Source organism: Dipodomys merriami, unplaced genomic scaffold, assembly GCF_024711535.1.
Source record: "Dipodomys merriami isolate MVZ:Mamm:240054 unplaced genomic scaffold, mDipMer1.0.p SCAF_6, whole genome shotgun sequence".
Taxonomy (NCBI): Eukaryota; Metazoa; Chordata; class Mammalia; order Rodentia; family Heteromyidae; genus Dipodomys; species Dipodomys merriami.
The window spans coordinates 58,349,329-58,373,067 of NW_027206179.1; the positions used below are offsets into that span (position 1 = coordinate 58,349,329).

At 37.8% G+C, this 23,739-nt stretch overlaps 2 protein-coding genes across 7 annotated transcripts in view; both read left to right on the forward strand.

The window, feature by feature from the left end:
• The window catches only part of Spart (spartin), a 51,383-nt gene extending 48,559 nt beyond the window's left edge, over positions 1 to 2,824 (forward strand). For all 6 annotated transcript variants that reach the window (XM_070002968.1, XM_070002967.1, XM_070002965.1 and 3 more), the window contains one exon: positions 1,160 to 2,824. In XM_070002968.1, coding sequence (XP_069859069.1) covers positions 1,160 to 1,430 — 271 coding nt within the window. In that variant the 3' untranslated portion in view covers positions 1,431 to 2,824. The remainder of the gene's footprint in view (positions 1 to 1,159) is intronic.
• A 7,837-nt stretch (positions 2,825 to 10,661) lies between these two features.
• Positions 10,662 to 23,739, forward strand: part of Ccdc169 (coiled-coil domain containing 169) — a 34,032-nt gene continuing 20,954 nt past the window's right edge. The window contains exons 1-5 of the mRNA XM_070001966.1: positions 10,662 to 10,829; positions 11,550 to 11,629; positions 14,484 to 14,540; positions 16,175 to 16,285; positions 16,368 to 16,408. Coding sequence (XP_069858067.1) covers positions 10,747 to 10,829; positions 11,550 to 11,629; positions 14,484 to 14,540; positions 16,175 to 16,285; positions 16,368 to 16,408 — 372 coding nt within the window. The 5' untranslated portion in view covers positions 10,662 to 10,746. The remainder of the gene's footprint in view (positions 10,830 to 11,549; positions 11,630 to 14,483; positions 14,541 to 16,174; positions 16,286 to 16,367; positions 16,409 to 23,739) is intronic.

Here is a 23,739-nt window from a genome sequence, read left to right on the forward strand (position 1 = left end):
ACTTTTAAAATTTTGTTAGCATGTACTATGCAAGTAGATCCATTTCCATGGATACATGTCTTTTAGTCATATTCACTCCCTCTAATTTCCTTTCTTACATTTCCTTCCTCCTCCCCTTTTCCACATCCCTGAAAGTCCCTTTTTTACTTTCATATCCTTTTCTACCCTCTAAATTCTACAAGAGAGAAAACCAGGGTATTTATCTTAGTGAGACTGGCTTATTTTGTTTATCATGATAATCTCCAATTCCATTTTCCTACAGATAATATAATTTCATATATAATTTCATAATTTCATATATACTCCATTGTATATATAATGCATTTTCTTTATCAGATAATGGACACCTATGCTATGGACACTATTCTACAGTGTTGTGAATAGTGCAGTGGTAAATATGAGTGTGTAAATATTTCTGTATATGATGCTCAAAAAACTTAGAATGAGCTGGGCTCGCACCTATAATCCTAGCAACTCAGGAGCCTGAGACCTGAGAATCTGTGGTTCAAAGCCATCCCGAGCAGAAACTTCCATGAGACTCATGTCTAATAAACTACTGAAAAAAGCCAGAAGTGGCACTGTGGCTCAAGTGTTAGAGTGCTCACCTTGAGCATAAGAGTCTCAAACAGCACTCTGGCCCAGAGGCGCTCTTCTAGATGTATAGGATTCATTAATGAACACAGTAAAAAGGAGTTGATTTGGTTAGACAAGATGTAATCAATCGTAAGTAAGTTCTGTATGGTATGTAAAAGGTGATACATGATAGAAGAAAGAGCAATTAAGAGTGAGTTTGGCAATGAGATGGGCTATTTAAAAGATTGGATACTGAGAAAATAATAGCTAGATGACTTGAGAATGGGGAGACACTGAATCACAGGTAGTCCAGGCCAGAACAAAGTGCTTGGTATGTTTAATGACTGGCTAATAGCCACTTATTTAGATTTCATTTTTATTGAACAGTCTTTATTCTCATCTAATATGAGTTTATTTTCACGTAAATTATACAGTGTTATGATTTCATTCTTGGTTGTGTTTTAAGCTATTAATGAAATTGAAAGTTAAGATTTTACCTTCAAAGGTAACTGAAGGTTTATTTAATACTAACTTCAGAATTCCTTATTTTATATTTATAATTTTATTGTACTTTTTTAAAATTAAGATACGGGCATAATGCAGGAGAAGCTACACATAGTGCAGTGGATTCTGCTATCAACGTTGGTGTAGCTGCCTACAACATTGACAACATTGGTATCAAAGCCATGGTGAAGAAAACTGCAAAACAAACAGGACAGACACTCCTTGAGGACTATCGGATCATCGACAGTTCTCAGAAGGAAATTCAAGGAGCAGCAGGAAATGCAGACTTGAAAAGAGAGGATGAAGAGACCAAGGAAGTAGAGAAGAAAGAGACAAAGAAGGATGAGAAGTGATGGAAATACTAGGAAGTAACCTATACCAAAGCCTTACCACATGGAAGAAATTTTGTTAAATAGTCCAATGGTGGAATTCTCCCCAGATGAGTCAATATTTTTTAAATGCATTCATTCCTGTAAAGTGACAGTCCCACTTTTTGGAGCTTGTATTCTACTTGCAAGGAAAATAATCAGCATTCTTGCACTGGACTTTGGAAATATGCACACAGTAGTCTCAATAAGTTTATTTTCTCCTGAATGTGGCTACAGTATTTTTGCAGTTAAAATAAAGCTTTAATATATGTGCTTTAACCTAATTTAACCTAACCCTGAACTATTTTTGTATCTGCTAGCTTTTAGAAAGTCAAATAGGAAGTTATATATTTACATAAACCTCACATGTAGTACCTTAGTTCTATTTATACTAAAACAGATTGAAAATATTGTCTCCTCTTTTTGCACTAATTGTGGATCTTTATAGATGCCCCATTTGAATTTTCAGTATATAAGCTAAACAAGAGCAGTAATGTTACAATTTTTAAAAAAATTCTCAGACAACATTTTAAAAGACTTCAAATCAGGGAAGTCTTAGAAGATTACTTGGTAGCTTACCCATCTGTTAGGAAATGAGATGGCTTTCTGAGTTGAAATGAATAAAATACATCTTTAAGTCTTTTGGAGATTGAGATTAGTAGTAATATATTAGGAGCCTAGATAATTTTTCAGTATTATTAATAAAGTGAAGTGATATTATCAGCTTAATTGGACAAATAGGTACATAAATCATTTTACCAATATCTGCTTCTGTAAGCCTAGTAACTATAAGAATGAAAGTATGAACAGAGATCAGTTTACTTTTTTTTTTTTTTTGGGTCCGGTCGTGGGGCCTGAACTCTGGGCCTGAGCGCTGTCCCTCAGCTCTTCAGCTCAAGGCTAGCACTCTACCACTTGAGCCACAGCGCCACTTCCGGCTTTTTTCTTTTTGCTTATGTGGTGCTGAGGAATCGAACCCAGGGCCTCAGGCATGCAAGGCAAGCGCTCTACCACTGAGCCAACTTCCCAGCCCAGAGATCAGTTTACTTTTACTTTTTGATTCAATCATTGGAATTTGTGTTAAAAATACAAAAAGTTATTAAGAAAGGAAGTTCCTACTCATGGTCAAGGTAAAGAATATGTGTAGTCATGGTAGTTTCTACTTTGGCAAAGGACATGATGCTGTTTTTTTAAGTTATAAATATGTAATCTGATACCTAATCGCATTTATTTTGGATTATTGATTTTAAAAGATTGGTATTGGTTTGTGTAGCTCTAGTCTATTCATTTCTAAACTTCTAGTGGCTCCCTAGTTAATGGACTATATTTGAAGCTGGTAAAATAATGCTTTTTGTGAATAAATAATTCTCTGAATTGGCCTCAGATGTATTCATTGGGTTTGTATTTTAGGAATACAAATTTACTGTAGCTTTTTTCTAATCAAGGAATGGGTTACTAGTTTCTGAGATGGATGGAAATAAAATTGAATTTGAAAAATAACTTCCAATCAGGATATCTACACCGGCCAGGTTGCTCATATCTATAATCCTATCTACTGAGGAGGCTGAGATCTGAGGATCACAGTTCAAAGCCAGCTCAGGCAGGAAAGTTCATGGGACTCATAGCTCCAATTAACCACTAGAAAACCAAAAGTGGAGCTGTGGCTCAAAGTAGTAAAGCTCTATCCTTGAACAAAAGAACTCAGGGACAGTGCCCACACCCTGAGTTCAAACCCCATGATCAACCTAGTTTTCATTGTCTACAGGCCTACTATGGTTTGTGTATTTCAAATTTATGTTGAAACTTAGTACCTGTATAACAGTATTTAGAGGCTGGATCTTTAGGAGATGATTAAGCCATGAGGTCTTTGTTTTCATGGGTGAGATCGATGCCATAGAAAAGGGCTAGAAAGAACTACAAAGTCCCTTTGTTGCCTCTTTCCTTATCCATTGAGAACGTGACATTTGTCTCATTTTACACTCCACTGTTCTGTCATGTGTGAACACACCCCATACCCCATCTTTGAAGCAGAGACTAGTTTCCAGCAACAGTGAACCCCGGAGCTCCTGGCCTCCAGAATTGTGAGAAAGGAATGTCTGCTCTTTACAAATATGGTGGTTCTTAAAGCAGCATAATGGCAAGACTTTTTGTCTACCGAAAAATCCAATTGTATATGTTACATTTACTCCTATCAGGGCTTTTCCTGATAAATGAACTTGGTGGTATAGCTCTAGGTATCAGCTGGCTACAGAACTAATGGTAGATAATGTTTACGTAGTTCCTATGTCTATGACAGTCCTTAGAAGTGTTTTATCTTTAATATCATTTTATCTTTAATAATATGACTCACCTGGGTATTAGAAACTTTATTTCACAGAATAAGACTGAGAGGTTAGGTAGCTTGCCCAACATTATGTTAGAGTAGAAAAAAGCCACCTACTAGCCTTAAAAATGAGGGAGAAAAGCAATTATTCAATCAATCTTCTTTCATTAACGAATGTAGGTAGATGAGGATGAATGGCTTTCATAAGTTTCCCAATTCCAGCTGCTTAAAAATTACTGTTTTCGTTACAATTTCTTTGGTGTAGCCAAGGGAAAAAATTTCCAAGGTAAACAATTTTTCATCAGATTTTGGGGAGAGTGAGCTTTTTCCTTTTCCTGTTTTATTTGAACGGAAAGCTATGTGTTGGGAAAGGTGCAGAGTCCTATGATACCCTCTCCCAACCCTCCCATCAGAGTCAGCCTTTGAACGCTCTCTAATTTAAGAGATAAAGAGCCAACACAGTCTGGGACTTTGTGTGAGAATATCTTTCCCATTCAGGCTCAATGAGTGTTCTTTTGTTCTGTCTATACATGTGTATGTGATCCTTTCAGAATCTACTGGGGAAGGAGTCAGGATCATTCCACTGTGGTGTAAGAGAAATGCATAGGCAAATTTCCCTGCATGGCTCCTTAGGGAAGTACTATGTATAAGAGACTCACACATACTATTGGAACTAATCTTGTATCTGCTGTATGTAAGGAATACCTTGTTCCATCTGATGCTGTGCTGTATTTTCCTTGGTGATTCTTAAGCCAAGATGCAATGGATAAGAAATGAGTCCTCTTCTGGAAATGCTAACTAGTTTATGGTCTGCTTACCAGTCTTAGGGCTGTTGCCAAACATTTCATATTCTACATCTCACCCAAATGTGATAACTTCTTACCAAACTAAAGTTTTTAAAGAGTCTTGCTAATCAATTTTTGTATTTAGCAACAGAACTACTTTCAAACAGAACATCAATTTTTGAAAAGCTTACAGTTTTTCAATAAAAATATTCAAGGATCTAGAAAGATAAAAATATATAGATTAGATGAAAAAATATATAGATTGGATGAAATATTGTCCTAAGATATATTCTATGGAAAGAGATATCATGTAAAGAAACAGCTTGATCACTCAAGGTTATTCACTGGAGAAATGTAGAGAAATGTGCTTTCCACTCACAATGCACAGACATGCTCTTTAAATTTTGCAGACAAGATTTGGAAGTCAGGTCAAGAGCAAACTGTTAAGAGTATTTGATGAAAGAAGTTTCACCTAGGTACAAGAAAGGCTCTCAGAGTTCACTGGCTTGGCAGCTAAAAGGATAGGAAACTTTTGACACAAAATTGTTTTTTAAACTTGGAGGTAAAGCCATCCAGTGATAAAAAGGTTGAAACAATGGCTATGTTGTCAGTTGTAAATTGAAGAGTGAGGTTGTCTTGCAGGATCAGCCATTTGGAAGTCCAGTCAGAAGTGTGGCAAGACTTGACCTTTTGCTGTCAGTAGGCGAGCAGTGAATGGAAGCCTGAAACAAGTATGAGTAGCATATTAGACCAAGAAGGCATGAAGAGCAAAAGAACAGTTGGTTTACATGAGAGTGGATGAGTATTCATTTAGAAATTCATTTAGAGGTAAAGAGGATTGTTGATCTGGATCCAGAGGAACAGAGGATTCCACAAGCAAATCAGAGAAAAAAAAACACTAATTCTAGGCCTTGACATTTCATAATCTATGTGCTGGGTTACATACAAGAATTCTAAAAGTAAATCACACATAATCATCCCTAAGTAATTCTCACCTCTCCTCAATCTAAAAGAAATGAACTCTAGTTAGGAGAAAAGGAAGATATGAAGGACATTGGTGAGTGGGATTAATAGGAGACTGGCATGAATTCCTTCATACTACCCTTCCCTTTTCCACTGAAGTATAGGTCCTTTGAAAGCAGTTGAATAGGTGGTGTTAAATACCAAAAGAGATCAACACCTTGCAATGGAAAAGAATTGTTGACCTAACAAATGACCCCAGAAGCCATGTTTGTTTCAAACATCCAAACCCATCCTCCCCCCCCCCCCCCCCCCCGCTTAAGTTTTGTGGTCTGTTACAGACCTCTGTACAGACCTACGTCTGTACCTTATACCGAAGTCCATTCTTCTCAGTATTTGAGATAAAATAGCTTCCCTAAGAATTGGGGTGGGAGCTTGAAGAACAGACCTGATTGACTACAGGTTCAGGTCTGCAGTAAGTCACAGGTCTTCTCTGGTTGGTTGTGTTACACCTCATGCACCTATGGTGCAGCCAATCAGAATGAAGCCCTTGTATCTTAAAACCCCCTAGATTCAGCCACTTCTCGACCCTCTCACACCTGTTAAGAACCACTGATTTTTCCAGTTTTACTCCATATCTTTATTTTTTATTTTTTGCTTGGTCGTGGGGCTTGAACTCAGGGCTTGGACACTATCCTTGAGCCTTCTCCTCTCCTCCTTACTCAAGGCTAGTGTTCTACTACTTTGAGCCACAGGTCTACTTCTGGTTAATTGGAGTGATTACAGGAGATAAGACCCTGCACCAGAATCAACTCCAAATGGATCAAAGACCTCAAAGTCAAAGCGGACACCCTAGAAGGAACAGGAGAAACTTTGGGCTCCTCGGCGCAGGCCAAGGTTGGGCATATGGGATTGCATGAAACTGCAGAGCTTCTGCACAGCAAAGGACATAGCTAGCAAGATCAATAGAAAGCCTACGGATTGGGAGAAGATCTTCACTAGCCATACAACAGACAAGGGCCTCATATCTAAAATATACTTAGAACTCAAAAAATTAAATTCCCCAACAACAAATCCTCCAAGAAACAACCACCCCAAAACCTAATACAGCCAATGTGAGGATTGGCCCCTAAGATTTGGGATTTGCTTTTCTCTGCTGTCTTTTTTCACAGCAAGCTGCCATGGGGGTCTGTAGGGAGCCGGGGCGAGACTCCGCCCACTCCCTTGCAGCTTTGAGGTAACCACCCCATATTAGACGGTGCTTGGCGGGACGCCTGGGCTTTGCGCGTGCGCGAGCCAGGTAGAGTCCCCAGCCAATCCCATGGCACCTGGTGACGGTGAAAGGCAGGCGACCAACAATAGACCGACCCGCGTTCCTATTCCCTATATAAGCGGCCATGTTTCGGGTGCATGCTCTCTCGCGCTCAAGCTCTCCCATCAACTAAAAGGCTCTCCAACAAAGCGTGATCTGAGAAGACTCCTGGTGTGGTGGTCGTTCTTTCTCGCTGGTCGAGTAGACCGTCGCTACAGGGGTCCCCTCAGACAGAGCCCTGCAGGTGTCGGCTGGCAGCAGGTCCACCAACTCTAAATTGTATCTTACAAATACACTGTAGTCTGACTTCCTCTATGTAAATTAGGCATGTTAGTACTGACTGGCAAGAATTTGTCAATAACTCTGATGTTTTTGATAGCTTGTAAATATTAAAGATAGGATGTTAAAAAAAAACAACCACCCCATTAATAATTGTGCTAAAGATTTAGACCTCTCTGAAGAGGAAATAAGAATGGCCAATAGACAAATGAAGAAATGTTCAACTACTCTAGCCATAAAAGAAATGCAAGTCAAAACAACATTGAGATTCCACCTCACCCCAGTTATAATGGCTATAATCAATAAATCTAACAACAACAGATGCTGGAGGGGATGTGGCCAAAAAGGAACTCTACTGAATTGTTGGTAGGAGCATAAACTTGTTCAACCAGTTTGGAAAGCAGTATGGAGGTTCCTCAAAAGACTCCACATAGAGCTCCCCTATGACCCAGCAATCCCACTTTTGGGCATTTACCCAAACAATCACAAACAAGGCCATACTAAAGCTACCAGCACAACTATGTTTATCGCAGCACTATTCACCATAGCTAAGATATAGAACCAACCCAGATGCTCCTCAGTAGTGTGTGTGTGTGTGTGTGTGTGCGCGCGCGTGCACACACACACACACACACACACAATGGAATTCTATGCCTCCATCAGAAAGAATGGCATTGCCCCATTTGTTAGGAAATGGAAAGACTTGGAAAAAAGTATATTAAGTGAAGTAAGTCAGGCCCAAAGAAACATAGGTCCCATGGTTTCCCTTATTTGTAATAACTAGCATACATCTAGGATAATCTTGTCAGACAAGCAGAAAAGGTCAAGAGCTGTGTACATATGACCATGTAAGATGATGCTAAGCAAAATGAACCCCAAGATAGGGACACAGAGGCTTTTTCTTTTAATGTACTATGTGATTTTTTATGGTATAACCCTTGTCACTGTATTTGATTCCCTATATTTCATTCCACTGTCCTGTATCTTGTATATACATTTTCCTAATTTGGGGAGGGGAAGGGAAATAACAAAACCAGGATACAGGTTGACCCATTATAACAGTGAGATGTACAAGACACTATGTTGGAAAAGAACTTTACAACTTGGCTGGTTCAGTGGGAGGAGTTGGGGAGGTGGGGAGGGAAGGGAGAATAGGAAAAAAACAAAGGAGGAGGTAACACTGCTCAATAGGAAATGAACTCATTACCTTATTCATGTAACTCTAACCCCTCTGTAAAGTATCTTTACAATTAAAAAATAAAATAAAAGAGTCTCATGGACATTCCTGCCTGGGCTGGGCTGGTTTCAAATTGTGATCCTCAAGATCTGAGTCTTCTGAGTAACTAGGATTACAGGCATGAGCCACCAGCTCCTGGCTATACCCTCACAGTGGATCTCCTTAAGTTCAAAAGACAAGAACTCAAATAACCATGCCATAGTGAGTATAGCACCTTACACATCACCTTTACATAGTAAAGTTAATTATTATTAGTTGAATTAATTCCTCAAAATTCTTCTGGCCTACAAATGTGTTTCTTTTGGACACATTAAATACATGATTGGGAGCTGGGTGACTCATGCCTGTAACCCTAGCACTAAAAGAGGCTATGATCTCTAGAATGAGCTTTTAAGCCAGCCTAGGCAGAAAGATCCATGGAACTCTTTTTGATTTTATTGTCAGGGTGATGTACAGAGGGGTTACAGTTACATAAGTAAGGAGTACATTTCTTGTCAAACATTTTTACCTACTCCCTCATTTTTCTCCCAGTATCTCTTCCCTTAATTACCTCCCCCAAGTTGTAAAAAGTTCATTTCCAACATATTATCTTGTATTGATGAGACTCTTATCTTCACTTAACCAGCTAAAAGCTTGAAGTGGAGGTATATCTGAAGTGGTAGATCAACTGCCTTGAGTAGCAAAAGTCAAGAGTATAAGGCCCTCAGTTCAAGTCCTAGTACTGGCACAAAGCAGACAACAAAAACAACAAACACACTACTGGTCTAATGTTGTTTTTATATTTTTTTCAAATTAATTTTAAACTGTTCCCTTGCTTAAAACACTCCACATTTAAGAAATTTTACAATTTTCTCAAATCTCCCTTTTTTCTATCAAAACCCACTTTCTAACAGAAAGCTTATGTATATTTTGTATACTAGCTTCAAGAATAGCAACCATAGGTCTCTAATTTTTCCTGTAAATTTCTAATATTTTTTCAATAGTGTTTTCCAAGTATGTTAGTAAACAGTTGCCAGGTAAGTATTAATTATTGTGTCTTTTATGCATTTTACCTTTGATTTCCCTTTTGTAGGGATATAAAATTTACTAACTCCTATCCCAGGAGTGGGAAAGTCTTTTTCTGACAAGGTCCATTTGGATATTTGTAACATCATTTGATTTTCACTAAAGGCAGACAGGCCATGGGCATTTGTGTCTGTCTCATCAATTTACAAATGGTTTCACAGGCCTAATATGATGTGAGCCAGATGTTCCCTATCTCTGTGTCCTACACTAAAGGCCATTCTTCTGAGCACTAGAGATGAACTGAAATGAAGAAATTCCTTACCAGATACACCACTTGCAATTTCTGTTGGCAAACATGGTGCCATCACACTTTTATTAAACGGATTCAGGAAAATGTAAGAAGTCATTATCATACACTGTTTCCTGTAGGTAGTAATCCAAAGAGGTTTATTTGGCTCACAATTCTGTTCCAAGATTGAGGGGCCATAACTGGTGTTGGCCTATATGTTGTCAGAGTCCCAAGGTGGTGAAAGACATCAATCACCAGGCCAGCATCTGGCTAGGACTCTAACCCAACTGGCTTTGATATCAGACTCATCTGGAGATAAACCACGAAGATAAACCATGAACTCATTAGTTCCATGAATGGATTTCTCCACCCAAGAGGGCCAAGAACTAATCATGTCTTATGGGTCCCTAGTTTCACCTTTCTATCTCAGTCTAGGACTCAAATTTCAATATGAATTTTGGAGGAGATAGTAGCAGTCAGTGCATCTTACCTTTCTATTCAAAGATGGGGAGCTGGGAAAGAAGGCAATTAAAAGTTAGATGCCTCAAGAGAATGAAAATTGTATATCTAAACAGATAAAATTTCAAGTTGTAGTGGACAGTCCGCAGATCTGCCTAAAACTAAGAGAAAAGCTCTTGGTTTGGCGGCTCACTTCTTCCCCAGTCCAGGCAGTATCTTTCCAAGGCCCAATCCTCCTACTGTATGCCTAAGCACAGGCTCTGGTGTGCGTTCAGTAGGCCTTGCAATAAAGAAAATATCACACCTGAGACCAGAAAAAGGCAGACGTGTAGTCAGTGCACCAAAATTCTCGGTACCTGAGCAAAGGGTGACCTTCCACCATGTAGGAGAAGGAATGATGGCCCAGGTTTCTGGACTCCGTTGTGGAATGTTAATCTATGGCCACTACTTCTAGCCCCACCCTCTTGGAATCGCTGCTGACGCCCTGTGACATCACCATGTGTCCCACACAAAGAAGGAGGGGCGCAGGGCATCACCATGGCGACGATGCTTGCCATCCATCCCTTCTTCCCTGGCTCCAGTGGGTCTCTTCAGATCTTATGTCCCAAGCTGTGTGGAGAGGAGGGGCACAGGAGGTCTCTGACCTGCCACGATGGGGGAGGGAGGAGATGACAACTTTGATGGTGTGAGCATAGACCGCCTTAAACTGGAGTTGCTGGAAGAAATCCACATGAAGTGAGTTGGGCAGTACACTTCCCCGTGCGTGTTCCCATTCCCCGTGTGTGTCCCCATCTGACCCCTTTCCCGTGTTCACACACACATATATACATTTGTATGGTAGATAAATAGCTAGATATATACACATATATGTATACATCTATATATATGCACATACATATACACATATACATCTGTATATTATATATGTGTATTACATATATATGTGTATACACTGTACATATATGATTCACTGTATTGTCTTTAATTCAGTGCTTCTAACATAATAGGCATTCAAAAATACTGAATAAATGAGCCTCTCATTTTCTTCACTTCGATTAATGTACTGCTTACTGGTGTCCTGCTGTAGCTGACCTTTGGTATGCTTAAGAAGGATCTGTGTTTCTTTGTTTTGGGCTGTCAGTTCTTACGTAGGCCCCTCTGGCCCTAGCCTTTTTGCAATGCTTTGAAGCTTTTAATTTGCTGGGTTGTGAGCACCAGATAATAAACTTCCTTGAGATTTTGGTTAAGGGTCATTTCCAGTGATTGTCTGTGCACTTTGAGTTTTAAGATAATAGTCTTTTGGAAATTGACTGATCCGTAGCCTTCATTGCAACCATGCTGTCAATTATATTTCAGAGTAAAATTGTTTCTGAAGTATTAGTAGGTAGCTGTGCTTTCATTGTTTCATGTTATTTTTGATTGAAATATAACTAACCAACATATTTTTAATGACAGGGATGTAGTGCAACTGTCATTGCTTGAAATAAGACACAAGATAGCAGAAATGGAAGCCAAACTCAATAGTGATAATGAAGGTAAAGAAGTAGAAACATTATGTGACTACTGTATAATTCTTGTTCATTTTATCAGAATACTTAGAGTATATTAAAGAACACAGGTTAAATCATAGTACCAAAATTTCAGCATGGCTTTTTGGTATCATTAATAATAATTTATAATAAACTACTTTAGTAAAAAGTAAAACTGTAAAACTAATACTTCAGAATGCAAACCTATTATTATATAATTATTTTTTCTACCTTACAAGTTCAATGTATTCATGAATTCACAAAATTTTATTATTAACATCAATATATAAATTCTTTCAGAGTGATAAAATATGACAAGCTTTGCATTTAACTTAAATTACACCCCTCTTATCTATTGGATATGAGCTGTAACTAAAATCTGGGGAGGAGAGAGTATATAAAATACATCACACACATACCCATCTATCTTTAAACTTCATAATGAATTCAGGTTATTAATGTATTCCACAAATACTGATTGACACCTTGTCATGTAGCAACACTTTGAATGAACACTTTTCTTTTTTACTTAGTACTGGGAGCCAAGGTCAAAATAAAATCAGGATATGAGAAGTAATCTGTGTTCTTTGTAAGGAGAAATGGGAACCTAGGGAAAGAGAACTGGACACAGTTCCAGAAAGGGCTGAAAGATGGTGTTACCAGAGAAGACAATGCTGAGGTGTTTATTAGGGTGAAAAGGGTAGGATTTGGTCCTTAACCCATTTATACTTCCCCTTTCTTGGGAAACAAACTGGATTAGTAGCCAAATGAGAAATCAAAAGCCACTTGCTGTAAATTCCTAACACTCTATTAAAGTTTGATTGGAGAACAACATTTTATCCAAGGCTAGTAGCTTCCTATATCTCCTTATGTATACTTTAATTATCACTAGCTCAGTGAGGGTAGCCACTAGGTTCATTTATCAAGTATTTCCATTGGCAAGAGTAGCTATATGTTTACAGAAAAAGTAGAAGTCATGATCCTGGATCCACATGCAAAGCATTATCTATGCCCACTAGTAAATATTGCATAACAAGACATATTAGCACCAGTTATCATGGAAAGGTATTTGTACATAAGGATGAAGAAAATGTCAAGATGGCAGGAGAGGAAGTTCTCTTCTCTGTAGGCTAAAGCTAAAGCCTAAGATGAATTCCTGACAGCGGGCATTATCCTCATATCTAAGAAAGAAGGTCATATACCTAAGGAGTTGCAAGGCCTAGCTTCCATTAGATTTCTACGACTATAATTTCCATCTACCACATTACTCATGAAAGTTTTAGTTACATACTGCCTTGCAGCAAACTGCCATCTAATTTAGCAGTTACAAACAATAATAACAACAACAACAACAATAACAATCAAGCTTGAAATGCCTTTCTCAAGGCTATGGAGATGGTCAGTGATAGATCTGGAATTCAGATCCAGGCATTCTTCTCCTATCAAAGTTCACACTCTTAGTCTCTGCTTTTTTTCCACCTCTTAACCTTAAATTTGCTCCTCATTTTTTTTTTCATCTAGAGAAGTGAACCTTGATTAAGTGAGGCTCTGTGGCATTTGTCCATCTAGAGATAACAGACTAAATTTGCCCAGTACAAAGATAACTAATTTTCTCCTACACTCATTCCAATCAGAAGTTTTACCTCCAATCACCTTCTTTCATCAAGGTCACCATTTCGTTCCACTTTGCTGAGTACATCAGCAGCTCTCATTTCTCATTTTACTTGACCTATCAATCATTGTCACAGTTGATCAAGAACTTGTTTTTGAAAGGACAATACCACACTGTCTTGGTTATCTTCCTACCAGCTAGCACTTGTCATTTCTCTTCATCTTCCTGATTGCTAAAAGTACTGTGAATGCTCCAGGTCTGAGTCCTCTTTCTTTCCCATTTCTTAAATGATCCTTGACATATAGGGTTATACATTCCATACAGTGACTACACACAAATCCACAGACCTTTCCTTTGAGAACATTTGTTTCCATTTATAGTCTGGTTTCCAACCTTGGATCTTTTTGGTTATTAAATCATATGTGTATAGATTAAATGGTTTTTAAAATTCTTTTCATAAAATTCAATTTGTCTTCCTCATTTGAAAACAAGAAAAATATTACTTCTATTTACTTCAGGCAGACATTATACTTAATGGTGAAACGTTAGAGGCATTTTCATTATGAAGGGGAAAAATACAAAAACACTTGCTATCATTAAAATGTACTACACCGTTAAACACCGTTGAAGAAATCAAATCATAATTATTGCAATTTTCATTTTTTAGAATTTAGTAGTCCAGAACTTTCCATGGGATTAGTTAAAATCTAATATATTAATGGTCTTTTTTTTAATGTTGACAATAGCAGGTTAGAAAGTGAGGTTTTCTACTTCCTTGTGTTTCAGATCTTTTTAGCTGAAAGACAATTTGACCACATTTTCAGACTCATGAGTTGCCTATATGTCCTACCCATATTTCTCTGTTGCAACTTCCTCCATTGCTGAGTCAATTTCAGAAGTTATAGATGTAATAGAAATATAGATTTTTTTCATCATGTTGCCCACTAATACCTTTCCCAGATAGCGGCATGACTACTCATATGGATCCCTTTATCTTGAAGAAAAGCTGCTTTTGTTACAAGTTATATACTGCAGTACAGTGCTTCCTCTCCAGGAAGCACTTTGGAGACAATTTTTTTTTATAATGTTGATGATCATTGTGATAAAAATAAAGTATAACAACTCTGATAGCATTTCTGCATGCCCTGAAGCATTCTAGGCATTTTACTTGTCTCATGAGTGTTCCCAATAAGATAGGAAAGATAAAGTTCATATAAGATAGGAACTTTAGCTATCATTATTTTGCAGATGAGAAACAAAAGCAAGAAAAGAAAGGAACTAGCTCCAAATCTCATTCACATTCAGGTAAGTGGTGGAGATGACTCAAACTTAATCTACTTAATCTACTTTGTAGATTGTTGTTGTTTTTCATCACGAAATCACCTGAAATTGAAGAAGTCTCCATATACCTCCTCCTGTGTAGACATGTTGGTATGTTTGTCCTTGCCAAATCTCTCTGCTTTAATATATTTTCTTACCTTTTTTGGTTGGGTCAGAGGTTATTTCTATCAGGATATAGTTCCTCACTTAGAACCTTTATTGGCTAATGTGTTCCATAGCATCCACATAACCAAACATTTTCTCCTGACTGACCAGTCATAGCAAGGTCTGTCTAATGTTAGCTTTGTGTTGTCATTGTCCCTCTCCCCTCCCCCCGCCTTTGTACACAAATGTAAAATATTTTTCACATCCAATCTATGGGGAAATCATTTGGTTTTTAATTATTATGAAACAGAACCTAAAGAGAACTTTATTATTAAATAAACATGAAGATGAATATTTAGGGTTATGCACCTTCATTCTACCATACACATTTTCACTCTAACTTATGAGTGTGTAAAGAAGAAAAGACACATCAAACAATAAAGAAAAGCCATTTATACCCTGAAAACTTGACAGGCACTCATGGTGTCTAACTTTATTTTTATATCCCTAGTACCTAATGGAGTGCCACATTAGGCTTTTTTATTTCCATGTTAAGTTAATTTCTTCTTATACTGTTTTCAAATTGACAGCTTTAATGTTGTAGTTATTATATACTGAACAATTTCAATATGACTAGATTATTAAACCAGCCAGATGCTGGTGGCTCACACCTGTAATTCTAGCTACTCAGGCGGCTGAGTCTTGAGGATCACAATTCAAAGCCAGCCCAGGAAGGAAAGTTTGTAAGATACTTATTTCCACAAAGCTTAGAGCACTAACATTGAGTGAAAGAGATCAGAGACAGAGCCCAAGCCCTGAGTTCAACCCCCACAGCCAACAAAAAAGATCAATAAATAAAATAATTTTTTTAATGAGGATTAAATAACTAGTCATGTGAAGAGTTTTGCGATTTGTGTATAGAAACCACAAATACACATTCGTTATTAAACAGACTTTAGAGCTCTTTCTTTTTTTTTTTTTTTTTTTTTGGTTGTGAGGCCTGAACTCTGGGACTAGGTGCTGTCCCTCAGCTCAAGGCTAGCACTTTACCACTTGAGCCATAGCACCACTTCCGGCTTTTTCTGCTTATGTGGTGCTGAAGAATTGAACCCAGGGCCTCATACATGCAAGGCAAGCACTCTACCACTGAGCCACCTTTCCAGCCCCTAGAGCTCTTTTTCAAAGTGAAAAGATGAATATGGGCAGTACTGTAGAGATTTTATGCTCAAGGAAAGAAACATGTGCCTACTATTCCCTCTAATTGAATTCCTTATTCGGTTGCATGAGAAGGTAAAGAATGGGTGACATAAAGTGAATATTCTGGTATGCTGCGATGCATCTATAGTCTGGAAAATCTAACAGAAATAGAGACTTAAAATTATTTCCTTTAGCTCGTTTGTATTAATCATTAAGTTAGGTATAGTAATAGGTTGCCTTGGTTCATGTTATTCAAATGAGTAAATAAAATGCAGTGTGGGTGATCTTGATTTTTTTCCCCTACCTTTTTCACTCAGGTAGTGAATGGAAAGCTCGTTATGAGACCCAACTTGAACTGAATGGTCAATTAGAAAAGCAAATTAGGTCTCTTGAAGAAAAAATGGAAAAATGCCGTGGAAATCCTTCAGGTACAAAAGGAATGATGTGTATGTCTTATAAGTTGAATTGAAATTAATAAAATATCAATTGCCCATATTTGCTTTATTGTAGATAGACTATCTTCTATTCGTGTCTATGAACGAATGTCAGTGGTAAGTAAAGGATGGCTAAGCAAAACAAATAATTGAAAGAAATTATGTATATTTTCCCCCAGACAGATTCCAAACAAAATTATAAAGACTATGGCAAGGTTCAAATAAAATATTTTGTTCAGAAAAGCAATTCCAGAATTCAAGAAATCCACTAACAAGGAACAGGACTATCAACATCATCTCCCCCTTACAAAACTGGACAGGGAATTATATGTAGGTACAAACATATGAAGTAAATACAAAAGAAAAGGAATCTCAGTATACCATCAGTCTCACATACCTTCTGTGTTACTGGGAAGATTATTTGGAAAAGAGGATTTCCCCAATAGCAGTGGGAACTCTACATAGGTTTTCAAGTCACCAGGACTCCCAGGAATTTGTAATAATAATGAAATAAATTTCAAAGTAACACAGAAGGCCAGCATTTAGCATGTTTAGTTAATGGATTTATTTACTGCAGTAAGACAAAGGGCCCAAGGGGAAAAAAAGAAACAACACTTGCACCTTTTTACAAGTTATCAGAAAGAAGGTGAGGGGCAAAGTTACAATGAGTGATCTTTGTCCAAGGGTATTTATTTCTCCTAAATTGGCCAGAAGATTCCAGTTTAGAACTGGTCACCTGGATATGTAGTGCTTCACAATTTTCAAATTATCCTCTTTTGATTCTGTCACCAACATGGAGACAAGGGGTCTGAATTGGTCTTTTAGTCAAAAGAGCTGTGACCTGAGTGTCTGTTCTTTGTAGTCTTTTTTATTCTTGTTTTTTAAATGTGGGTATTCCAGTTCTAGAGCTTGAACTCAGAGTCCCTAAGTTTTTTTTTTTTTTCTCTCAAGGTTAGCACGTTACCTCTTGAGCCTTTGCTCTACTCCCAGCTTCTTCTGGTTGTTAATTGGCGGTGCAAGTGTCTCATACACCTTCTTGCTTGTGCTGGCTTTTAACTGTAGTTCTCAGATTTCAGCCTCCTGAGTAGCTAGAATGACAGGTGTTAGCCACCAGCACCCAGCATTTAAGGTCTTTTATCTTTTAAAGGTACTTTGGTCACACATTTAAAACAAAAACAAACTTGTGTACAAGGTTGGGAGGGGGAAGCTGTGGGAAAGCAAAGGAAGGGGTGACATTATCTAAAAAAAGAAGTGTACTCATTTCCTTATGAAATGATAATCACTTATGAAATAGTAATACCTTAATAATAGCAATAAAATTATATTTAAAATTAAATTAAATTAAAAGAAACCCAAACCAGGTCTTTTTATCCTCAGATTTATTTCTCCCTCCAGAGGCATTGTATCTCATTTAAAAAGGAAGGCATAAAGGTCTATTCATTTTGAAGAGTTGATTTGATTTTCTGCTGGTCTAGTGATTGCTTTTCAGCCGTATTTACCAATTCAGTCTCAGCTCCTGGATCTGACTAATTTCTAATATATTTTTCCTATTTCTCGTCACCATATCCTAGCTGTTTGCCTCATTCTGCATATCTAAAACAGTCCCATGCCAGTTCCTCTGTATTATACCTGCATCCATGTATACCCACTCACATAAATATTTTTCTATACACATATACAAATATGTAAGATATGAGTAAAACCCAACAGAGAACCCATAACATTACCTTACAATGAGCCTCAGACTGTTTGTCTTTAGTGACATCTTCTCATGTCTTGAGAGTTCATTTTAACCCCTGGGAAATTACTAGGTATTTTATGTTTAATACTTTACAAAGCACATTCATTGGCTTTTCATTCATTCAAAATTCCTCTTTAAAATATAGAGAAGGCCAATAGCATGATTTACATTCCAGAGTATGCTTAGAAATAGCCTTTTACTCAGAACTCTTGCTGAATTTTTACTTAAAAGTGCTCAGAAACATGGGGAGTTTGTGGTACTTTTTAAAAGTAAAAATACAATATTCAGCTAATTTGTAGGACAACAATGATCATCTGTCTTTAATTAATTATATGCAGTATGTATATATTTATATTTCCTTATCTTAGTCTCCTAACAACCTGATGGAATAGAGTTTAATATTATTTTCTTTAATCATGTGACTAAAATGGAAGAGATTAAGGGAGTTTCTCAAGCACACACAGTATAAGCACAGAGTCATATTTTCTTCCTCTAAAAGTCCTGTACCATTTCACTGAATTACTCTGTACTGCTCATTATCAATAACCACAGATAGCTGCAGCTAAAGCACTGAGTTGAAAGCTGCATTCTCAGGTGTCCTGAGGACCTCCAGAGCACTTGTGGGTGTTTGTTGTTGTTGTTTTGAGTAAGTGCAATTTATTACTGACAAATATAGAGAAATGTTGTATGTTGCTAATACTAATGCAAGTATTTGCATACCCCTCTCATTGTCAGTTCATAAGTATTCACCTTTTTGTTACTAGGTAAGACAGGAAAGATGATTTCTTTTTTCAAACTGGAAAAACCAGTTTGTTCTCCCCTTCTTTAGTAGAGTAATACTACCCTCTTGTGGCACTTCAGAAATTACTTTTAGAGCCAGTTTAAGTGTAGCATTTTTAGTTTAAGCTAGTTTTAATATTTCCTATAAATAATGAAGTATGAAGTATTCCCTACAGATTGTAAATATAAAATATTTTGGCTATTTGCTCCTTGGTAACCTAGCCCCAGTCCTAAAGAATTGGGTTTGGATAGCTCCGTGTGGGTGTGACATGGTAAAGTACTTTACAGCTGTCTAGGGAACAGTTAGTTTTTTTTCAATTACTCCCTGAGATGGAGACTCTACAATACATTTAACTGACAAATAATTTTCTTAAAGGACTTGTGAGTCTTTTTTTTAAAATTTTTTTTTTGGGGGTCCGGTCATGGGGCCTGAACTCTGGGCCTGGGCACTGTCCCTCAACTCTTCAGCTCAAGGTTAGCACTCTACCACTTGAGCCACAGCGCCACTTCCGCTTTTTTCTTTTTGCTTATGTGGTGCTGAGGAATCGAACCCAGGGCCTCGGGCATGCAAGGCAAGCGCTCTACCACTGAGCCACCTTCCCAGCCCTTGTGAGAGTTGTGAAGTGGGGTTCTCTAACAGGTTTAGATCCAGAGACAGAAAATTATTATTTCTCTTCAGTAAAACACAAAGGAAGTAGTAAGACTATCATGGTGGGTTGGCCATAGACCCAGCAGAGAGAGAATGGAAATTCAGAACAAATGGAACTTGCCTTCTCTGTTTTCTAGGCAGATGACCTGTGCAAGTATTTAGGTTGTTGAAAACAGTAAAATTCATCAGTGGTTTGGTGAGTAGGCTCTAACCAGCATTTGATCAGCAAAGGAACTATCCAAGTACTGAGCAGAACATACTGATACCTAGAATTCAATACTAATCAAGATATATATAAGGATAACACTGTATTAAGTCTTAGTCATTGATATAGAGAGCAATATTTTTGAAATTTAGACATATGTTGGTATATAAAAACATACTGTAAAATTTCCTTCTAAGTTGATATGACTTAACTTGGTGGTTTGGGTTGGAGGGGGCACTAGAGTATGAATTCCCACTACTTGTGAATACCCATCATTCAGTCCTCAGCAATAATCTTTACAAACACACTTTAAAATTGCTAAAGGGATAGGTACTGGGTTTTGATATGTGATATTTTACAATACTATCTGAAAATATGTGAAATGTTATTTTTAAATTAATTGTTAAGGTGGTCTTGATTTTAATATGTTGGATAAAGGTTACTTCCTTAAGAAAGAGTGGAATTCTAGACCTTCTTTGGAAACAGATTAGGATAGTTTAGAGCCTTTAACTTTTTTTTGTTTGTTTGTTTGTTTGTGTTGTTTTTTTGGTCAGTCGTGGGGCTTGAACTCTGGACTTGGGGCGCTGTCCCTGTGCTTTTCAGCTCAAGGCGAGTGTTCTACTGCTTGAGCCACAGCACCATTTCCGGTTTTCTGGGGGTTAATTGGAGATAAGAGTCTCACGGACTTTCCTGTCCAGGGCTGGCTTCGAACCGAGATCCTCAGATCTCAGCCTCCTAAGAAGCTAGGATTATAGGCGAGAGCCACCGGCACCGGGCTTTGTTTTGTTTTTTTTAGATTAACTTTTATCTGAAGGTAGAAAAGAGTATATAAAAACTGTCTCCATGATATAATTAGCTAGCATTTAATTTTCAGCAGGTTGTATCAGTCAGTTATCTATCTATTTGTAGGTGACTTCTAACCCATCGCCCACAAGATGGCTGCTTCATCGTACTTCCTTCACATTTTATTTTTTGTCAGTCATGGGGCTTGAACTCAGAGCCTGGGCACTGTCCCTGAGCTCTTTTGCTTAAGGCTAACACTCTACCACTTTGAGTCACAGCTCCACTAATGATCTTTTGGTGATTAATTGGAGGTAAGAGTCTCATGGACTTCCTGCCTGAGCTGGCTTTCAACTGGGATCCTCAGATCTCAGCCTCCTGAGTAGCTAGGGTTACAGATGTGAGCCATCAGCATCTGGCTTCCTTCACATTCTTATCCAAAAAGAGTAGGTGAACAGAAACAGGCAAAGGTGAAGGACAATCATGTCTACTCTCCTGCAAAGAACTTTCTAAGCTGTACCCAGCAATTCAATCTTACATCTCAATACTTAGAATTGAATCATATAGCTATCCTCATGGGTAAAACAAGCTGAAAATGTACTGTTTTAACTAAGAATAAGTAGGAAGAAGAGGAAATGGGTACAAGTATACAATAAGCTTTGTTACACAAAGGAATGACATTTCAATTTGAAGTGTTATTTATTAGGCCAGAATCAGTGGCTGACATCTGTAATTCTAGCTACTGAGTAGGCTGAGATAGAAGATCATGGTTTGAGGCCAGCCTAGATCAGAAAAGAAAAGTTCATGTTATTCCATTTCAACTGATGACTGGGCAACAGTGGAGTATGCATATCACCCCAGCAACCCAGGGAGGGTCAAACAGGATTATAGTCCAGGCTGGCCTAGGCATAAAGTGATACCTTGTCTCTAAAATAACCAACACAGGGGCTGGGAAGGTGGCTCAGTGGTAGAGTGTTTGCCTTGCATGCCTGAGTCCCTGGGTTCGATTCCTCAGCACCACATAAGCAAAAAGGAAAAAGCCGGAAGTGGCGCTGTGGCTCAAGTGGTAGAGCACTAGCCTTGAGCTGAAGAGCTGAGGGACAGTGCCCAGGCCCAGAGTTCAGGCCCCACGACCGGACCCAAAAAAATAAATAAATTAAAATAACCAACACAGAAGAGCTGGTGGAGTGGCTAAAATGTTAGAGCACACACTTAGCAAGCACGAGACCTTGAGTCCAACCTCAGTACCAGCAAAAACATGATTATATATTTAGTGGCATTTGGAAAATTAAAGACAGAAAATGGGCAAAAGACTAAAAGACTCTCAATAAAATTGACAGTCATTTATTTTAGTAGATGTTAGGCATATATTAATAAAAAAGGACAATCTAATAAGTCATCCAAAAAAGAAGAGAATGAAAAGGATTACATGTAGTTTTTGTGGTTGTTGACATTAAAAACTTAATTTGCTAGGGCTTGAACTCAGGGACAGGGCACTGTCTCTTAGTTATTTTGCTCAAACCTAGCAGTCTAACCACTTGAGCCACAGACCCACTTCTGGCTTTTTGGAGATGAAAGTCTCATGGACTTTCCTGCCTGGGCTGGATTTGAACCATAGTCCTCAGATCTCAGCCTCTTGGGTAACTAGAATGATAGGTATAAGCCACCAGTGCCTGGCAAGTTGTTGTCACTTTTAATATAATTATAACCTTATGGAGAACAGTTTTAAATCGTATGTTAATCAGTGTAATGAAATCAACTGCTGAGTTCTGTTTAGTTCTGTCATTCTATAAGGCTGTATTATAGTCCACTGCATTGAATTTTAAATTTTCTATATTATTGAACATTTAAGGTTTTGTTTGGCTTGATTTTGGTGCTAATATTGGGGTTGAACTCAAGGTTTGTGCTCTCACTCAGCTTTTTCTAAAGCTCACAGCTGACCACTCTAACTCCAGTCTACATTTTTTGCTGGTTAATTGGAGATAGAATCTCATGGACTATTATTTTGCCTGTGCTGGCTTTGAACTGTGATCCTCAGTCAGATAATAAAGGGTCTGAATTCTTACTAGATAATGTGAGCATTTTTTATATGTGATGGAAGCTATTGAAGTATTTTATATAGCTTTATTTTGTGCCAATACGGGAACTTGAACTCAGGGCCTGGGTACTGTCCTGTAGCTTTTATCCTCAAGACTGGTACTCCGCCACTTGGGCCACAGCCCCATTTCCAGCTTTTTGGTGGTTAATTAGAGATAAGAGCCTTATAGATTTTCCTGCCTAAGTTTATCCTTGAACCAGTATTCTCAGATTCAGTAGTAATCCTGAGTAGCTAGAATTACAGGCACAACCCACTGACATTCCACTTATATAGTTTTAAAACTACCCAACCCTCAAATAGATTTCCATGTATGGATTTCCATGTATGGGTGAGAGTTGAGACAGGGACATCAGTTAGCATTCTTTTTTCATAGTCTAAGTAAGAAAAGGCAAATTATTTAAAATGTGAGCAGTTTTAATTCATCTTGGCCAGCATTATATGTAGATGGGGCAGAAAAGACACACATACACACACACAGATATATGAATGATCCTACGAACATGTGGCCCAGGATGAGCCTGAGAGGAGATTTAATGGTGATTGAGGGTCCCCAGTTTAAATGACCTTACAGATGACAATAAACTAGACTATGTAAGAATCAGAGCAAGGAGGGGTGTTATGAAATGATGAGTGTAGTTTTGTCTGTGTGTATCCCATTTCTTTGGAAAAGGATGTTAGTTTTGTCCCAGGTATTTTCTTCATTGAAATGATCATGTGACTTTTGTTCTTAGTTCTGTTTATATGATGCATTATATTTATTAATTTGTGTATGTTTAACCCCCCATTCCTGTGTTCCTAGGATGAAACCAACTTGATCTGAGTGTATTTTTAAAAATGTGTTGTTGAATTCTGTTTGCAAGAAGTTAACTTATTTGCATCAATATTTACCTATAAGATTAGTCTATAATTCCTTGTTGTTGCATCTCTGTATGTTTTCAGAATGAGTGTAATACTTGCTTCATGAAATAAGTTTGATACTGTTCCTCTTTTTTTCTATTTTATGGAAGAGTTTACAGGTATTGGTATTGGTTCTTTGAAAGTCTGGTAGACTTTGTCAGTGGATTAATCTGGCCTTGGAATTTTCTTTGTTGGGAGACTATTACTGCTTTAATCTCATTGCTTGTTATAGCTCTATTTATGTGGTTTAAACAGAGTTCAGTTTTGGTAGCTCATCTAGAAATTTACCCATCTCTTA